Source organism: Alnus glutinosa, chromosome 12, assembly GCF_958979055.1.
Source record: "Alnus glutinosa chromosome 12, dhAlnGlut1.1, whole genome shotgun sequence".
In the NCBI taxonomy this organism is placed as follows: domain Eukaryota; kingdom Viridiplantae; phylum Streptophyta; class Magnoliopsida; order Fagales; family Betulaceae; genus Alnus; species Alnus glutinosa.
In genome coordinates this window covers 16,683,837-16,690,490 of record NC_084897.1, presented here as the reverse complement: position 1 = coordinate 16,690,490, position 6,654 = coordinate 16,683,837, and the positions used below count along the sequence as shown (strand labels likewise).

Below are 6,654 nucleotides of genomic sequence, written 5' to 3'. Positions count from 1 at the left end.
TAACTAAGAAAATACTTTGCAATGGTACGGAAGTACCATTGGCATAACATCCAAAACCTAAAAGCTTGCCACAAGATCAGCCTGTGCGAAAACAAGCAGCAGCAGCAGCAGATCAAAAGACACGGAACGTCCATTTCGTTCATTTGATCTGTTTGTTTCATGGGAAACTACTTTCAGAATAGATAAGCTTTTCTACCCAAATACAACCTTTGGTTAGTAACATCATCTCATCCACCAAGAGGAAACAAGGAAAATAAAAAAGAGAAGGGACGAATCAAACTAGACTACAGTTTTCAACTTTTTTTTTTTGGTTGCCTAAAAGAGCTTTTTAAGTTCCAAAAGCACTTTTTAAGCTCCTTGTGCAATCCCAAACAGACTTCAGGTGGCATAACCAAGCTAAGTGGCTCAAATCCAAGCAACTGATAGTTTATTCAGAAGATATAGGTGTTAACTATAAAGAGATTGATGCCATCCTATAAGAGAGTAATCCTTTTTTATTTCCTCTTGTTTTTCCTGATAAGCGAGTATTAGACTATTACCTGTTTCCTTTTTCCTGTGGACATCGTGGATCAAACAAAATAGAGAAACTATTAGAATCAAATTGACCAATGACCATAATTTAAGAAATTTTTTTGCTAAAAGCACTTCCCAGCACATTACAATAGAAATTGAAGTACTAAAAGAACCATCCACTAACTCTTTTGGGAGGGGGGGGGGGAGCGGCAAAAATGACATAAACAAGGATAATTGAAAAAGGAATATAATCAAATACATTAAATACTCCGAACTACCTCAATCTGCCATTATATAATCACACCTCCAGGAGACAGCTTCGTATGAGTAAAGGGAGGTTCCTTTGTAACTCTCCTCATTGTTTGTCAATTCAATAAACACAACGATCTGAATAATTTACTTCCAACGCATCAAAAATCCATTCCACACAGCCAAGCCCAGAATTTCCCTCTGATGAGGTCGCGGCTATCTGGACAGCTCATTCAACAACTCATACCTGAGTTCAACAGTTTCTTTAACAGCCAGTTTACAAGAAGAATCCGCAGCTTCCTTGGGAGGACCTGTGGTGAACAAGAACAAATATATTAAATTCTGTTTTGGATAAATAATTTCGGACATTCCTAGAATGAAGGATTTTAATTTTCATCAATTTATATTCCATTGTTTAGAGAGGTATATTCTAAAATTAAAAATTTGAGTATTAATGATAGCAAGTAGCAACGATGGTAGTATGGTGTTAATAATTTTAAATTTGATAAGCTCCATCAACTGTGGTGATGCAAATGTGTCCACTCGGCATAGGAAAGGGAAGGCTCACGTGCAGTAGTGGGGAATGCTTCTTGAGGGTTTGTGGTTTTTGAGGTTTTTATTTTTTTTTGGGTTCTTTTTTCTTTTTGTGGGTTGCTCCTTGTGAGTTTTGTGTTTAGGGGATTAGGTCCTTTTGGGTTTGATTGAGCTTCTTTTTGTAGTCTAGTTCGGTTGTTCCTGTGTATACTTCCTATGTACTTAGGGGTGCCTTATGCTTTTTAATAAAACATTTCTTACTTAAAAAAAAAAAAAATTGCGATAGAGATAACAATGATGGCAATAATAATCCTGACACGGAGAGAATGCTGGTAGTGATTGTCGTTGTGATGCAACGGCGGCACTAACAACCATCATGGTGGCGGTGGTGATAATGGTGAAGGTGATGACGCTGATACAGAAGTGGCAGTAGTAACAGTATTGAGGGTGGTGTGAAGATAATCAAAATGGTACAGAGATGGTACTGATGGTGGTGGTGGCCGCAACAAAGACGGTGGTGATGATAGCATGAAAGGAAAATAGTGGTGGCATGGAATGGTGATGTTGGTGTTACTGCTTAATCAATTTTTACCCATCAATGAAATTTGACTTAAGATTTGAATGCTTGAAAATCTCAAATTCAAAATTTCAGTGCACATCAATAAATGAACTTCCACTTTAAAACCCCTTGTCCCAAAATAGCTTCAAGGTGAATTTCTCAGTATGTAATCGAAAGGATAGGGAAACAAATGCGTGGAATCCTGAGTGAATCAGCAAGGACTACCTTGCAAGACAAAAGTACTCTTGGGTGACTGATAGTGAAGTAGTACCGAGAGGGAAGGGTGAAAAGCCCGGGGCTCAGACCGCGTGCATGATGAAGAGCAAGCCAGCAACTCAGACAGTGGCTTGGTTAAGGGAGAAACACGCTTTATTGGCATCTCAGACTGCAATACAGTGATGAGAACAAGAGAAAAAAAATTGGGTTCCTCTGCAATTTGTCACATTTACTAGTAAATCTTCAACATTTTTTTTATAAGTAATCGAGACATCACTAAAGAGTAAGGCACCTCCATGTACACAGAGAGTATACAAGAGAAGCCACCTAACTAGTAGGGGCAAGTAAATCTTCAACATTGCGTGACACTTGCTTCAGGACTTGGCTAGGCCAAAGAATTCAGCACCATTTGCAATACGTTGTGTATTTTTAAGACATTTGTGTTCCACTAGAAAATCTACAGCATCTAAGAAGCTGAAGATTATTCAAAGAGAGGGAGAGAGAGAGAGAGAGAGAGAAGAACCGAGGGAATTAAGATGGCTCAAATCATCCAACCATTGTACAATTTTACCAAACAGGTTTTAGAGAACCAACAATGTGTGCTACCCAAATTCTTTTCCAAAAGCTACAGAACATGAAATAAGCGGTGCGTAAGATATGTCCATCACAAGAATTCTAACATCTCCCTATTAGTAAAAGCCCACGCCATACACAGTAGCTACACACGCGCGCGTATTTACGCATGTATATGTATTTCTGCATGCACATATTGTTGGCCAGAACAAATTAATTTGAAATTACCTGACTTGACACTAACAGTTGAAATTATCTTAGGTTCAGAGCTTACACATGAACATGAAAACCTTAAATTAAAAAAAATAAATAAATATAGAAGAAGAAGAAGAAAACCATCATCACTGAAAACTGAAGTGGCCTACCTAATTGAACTCAGAAAGGAGCCTCAAGTGATTCATCCCAAACTTCTGCACTCCCATTAGAGGCATCTTCAACATCTTCCTCCATTGAAAGCCTAATATATTCTCTATGCGCAAAGCGATCCCACTCTGTCAATGTTGGATTCTCACGTTCCTGTTCATGCCACAATATTGTTCGCCAAAAATAGTAAGCAGTAGAGTACCACATTTTTTTAAAAAAATTACTGTATCATCAAAGAATGATTAAGAATTAGCAGCATTCAAGTACCTGACGAATGAGAAATGGATCACGAGTTTCAAAGGCCATAAACTTATTAAGGTTAAAAAGGATATTGAATACACTTCCCGAAAGTCTACATCCTTTCAGGTCACGCAGTGTGATATAGCTCTCATTCTGCATGCATGAAAATTTCGTGTCAATCAATGTAGACTAATCTCTATTAGAGATGTCTTTGTAGAAATATTCAAGGAAGATTTGCTACTAATGGCCTACTGAATTCCCCATAAGCTATCTTATCAAAGACAGTTTACTACCCAATTTGGTCACAGCCTTGGAAAGTAAACCGTGTTTCTAGACTCCTTGTTTAGTCCAAAAGAAAAGAAAGGAAAAGGAGAAAAAAGAACAGAACAAAAGTTTTCTGGACGTTGCAATCCACCATCATGTTCACCCTATAAGAAGGAAGTAACAAAATAAGGGCTCTGGTTTGGAATAATGTATCTATCGCCATTACTATGTAATTTTCTTGAAAAGGGTCCCATACAAATCCCAACATACAAGGAAGGGAAACAAAACAATCAGTTAAAGCACAAAATAGAAAAGGTGAACCTCAGGCCCAATCATGTCGATTATTTGGCACAATATATCCTCGAAGAGCACAGGCTCTTGGGCCATGCATTCCATTCGATGCAACTGCTCCTCATAAAAGAATTGTAGTTCATTCCGTGTCAGAATCCCATTTCCATCCAGATCTATGCATTTGAACCTGAAAATGACAATTTAATGTCACAACTAGAGCACAGCTGATAGCATAATAAACTCTGTAAAGAGATCCAAAAATTTCAGAATGAGGTCACCCATGGCAGAAATACACCTAACATACAAACTAAAGACAGGTTCAAAGAGAAATCAAAAGATCTCTCTCTGTCTCTTCCCATAAAGCAACAAGTCTTACAGATGATTTTGAACAAACATGAAAAAAATGTAATATGTTCATGACAAATTAAATACAAGTTCTACTATTCACAAATTTCATACAGAAGAAACTTCTATTAAAAGCAAATGGAAAACAAACATACATGTAAATATTGCACCAAAAAGCACAATAATTTCCTAACTGCCTCTGGCAAGTTTGCTCCAAATTAGAATCACAAAGGCAAGCAGGAATTAAGAAATTGTTGCTCCAATATTCGCGCAGTAAAGCTGTCTCTCTCTCCATTCTCTGGAAGATGAGTAATAATCACAGTTCACAGAACTGATATTTCTCCCATTTGAAAAGTTGTTTTAGAGTCCTAATACTGAAAAGGTAAAACAAAGCTAAGCTTTTAAGAAAAATAACACTATTCCACCTAAAACTCAATACATGAAAAGTCTATCAACTGGTTTGGTATATTCATCTTCTTTATACTGACTTAATCATTTTCCATTCCCTAAGAAGATAAGGCAAACTTTTTTTTTTTTTTATGAAAAATAATAAGTTTTATTGAAGAAAGAGGAAAATCCTCGTACACGAAGAGTATACAAGAAAACAAGAGCACCAAAGAAATAGCTGCTATACAAGAGAAACAAGAGCACCAAGAACAAGCTGTTGTTACAATCTAGAAAACAAATCAGATCTACCAAATTCCCTAAAGAGAAGGTAGGAACATGAGCAAGGGCCCAATCCAGGAGAGATCTCAAGAAGGAGGATTTAAGAAGTAGCACATTGGACTCACTACCCTCAACGGTTCCTTTCTCTCCAAATGCTCCACATTAAGAAGGCTAAAATAACTTTCCAGATAGCTTCTCTAAGATGTCAATGCCCAAGGAATTTCCAACAATGGAGCAGTTGAAGCACATTACCGGGTGTGACCCAAGAGACCCCAAAGCTGATAAGCACTAAGTGCCAGTTATCCACAGAAAACTTACAATGGAGGAAACGATGATTAATAGTTTCCTCATCCTTCTTATAAAGGCAACATCGATTAATCAGCTGAAACCCCCACCTTCTAAGATTGTTCACCGTGAGGATTTTACCCAGAGCTGTGGCCCATAAGAAGAAAGTAATGCGCGGAGGGGCCTTCACCCTCCAAATGCTTTTCCAGGGGAATGAACCAGGCTCTTCATTGCTAGGAGAAGTTAACATAGTGTAGTAGCTTTTCGCTGTAAAACTATGCCGGCTCGAAGGAGTCCACACCATGCTATCCGTAGCTCCCGAACGTGGGTTTATAGAGTATAAAAGAGTGAGAAAAGAATCTAGAGATTCAATTTTCCAATCATGAACATCTCACATGAAATTAAGATTCCAAAGGGTGTGTAAACTGGAGCGATCCATGTACTACGAAACCAAAGCTTCCTTGTTACGAGCTAAGGCAAAGAATTCAAGAAAATAACACTTTAGAGCACTATCACCGCACCAATTATCATGCCAGAAACGAATGCAAAGGCCATCCCCCACTTTAAAGGAAATATAATTTTTTTTTTTTTTGATAAGTAAGAGAAATATCATTAAACAGCGCAAAGCGCAATCAAGTACACAGGAAGTATACAAGAAAGGCATCTAAGTGGAAGAAGAAAACAATACAAGGAAATCATTAAAGCTAAACGATAAGGGTGCGAGAAACGCAGCCGACCAAGAGTACAAAGAATGAAATAAAAAGGAAATGAGATCCTCAGTAGTTCTTTCTTTGTCCTCAAACTGCCTATCATTGCGTTCCCTCCATAAGCACCACATTAGGCAACAAGGGACCATCTTCCACACGACTGCACTCCGAGAGCGGCCACCCGTCCACCAACCAGCGAATAAATCTACCACCCGAAGAGGCATAACCCAAGACAAACTGAAGCGACTAAAGATGGCGTTCCACAAAGCGCGAGCAACCTCACAATGGAGAAGAAGATGATCCACTGACTCCCCATTCATTTTGCACATGCAACATCTATCAATCACTATGACCCGCTTCTTCCTGAGATTGTCCAAAGTAAGGATCTTCCCATGCGCTGCCGTCCAAGCGAAGAAAGCCACTTTCAGAGGAACCTTGGTCCGCCAGATACTTTTCCAAGGAAAATGAATAGCCTCTTTGCAAGCAAGAGTCTTATAGAAAGATCTAACATCAAATTTCCCTTTGTGAGAAGGAGACCACCATAGCTTATCCTCCCCATCGTGATTCACTCTGGAAGAGTACAACAAAGAGAAAAAAGAGGCCAAAACATCCACCTCCCAGTCATGGGCCGCTCGAAAAAAGCTAACATCCCACTGATAAGACCCACTCACCACAACCAAATGGTCTGCTACAAGAGCGTCCTTGTCACGTGCAATATCATACAAAACTGTGAAAGCTTCCTTGAGAGGCGCCTCACCACACCACACATCATCCCAAAAACGGATCCTAGATCCATTTCCCAACATGAGTCTGATATGGTTGCGAAACGAACTCCAACCCTTCCTAATA

General features: G+C 38.8%; 1 protein-coding gene across 1 annotated transcript in view; it reads right to left on the bottom strand.

Moving 5' to 3' along the window:
- Positions 1 to 579: 579 nt before the first annotated feature.
- LOC133851066 (serine/threonine protein phosphatase 2A regulatory subunit B''beta-like) overlaps positions 580 to 6,654 on the bottom strand; it is a 35,461-nt gene continuing 29,386 nt past the window's right edge. The window contains exons 10-13 of the mRNA XM_062287370.1: positions 3,833 to 3,989; positions 3,275 to 3,400; positions 3,010 to 3,160; positions 580 to 1,073 (exon numbers count right to left, since the gene is read on the bottom strand). Of these exons, the coding sequence (XP_062143354.1) occupies positions 3,020 to 3,160; positions 3,275 to 3,400; positions 3,833 to 3,989 (424 nt within the window). The 3' untranslated portion in view covers positions 580 to 1,073; positions 3,010 to 3,019. The remainder of the gene's footprint in view (positions 1,074 to 3,009; positions 3,161 to 3,274; positions 3,401 to 3,832; positions 3,990 to 6,654) is intronic.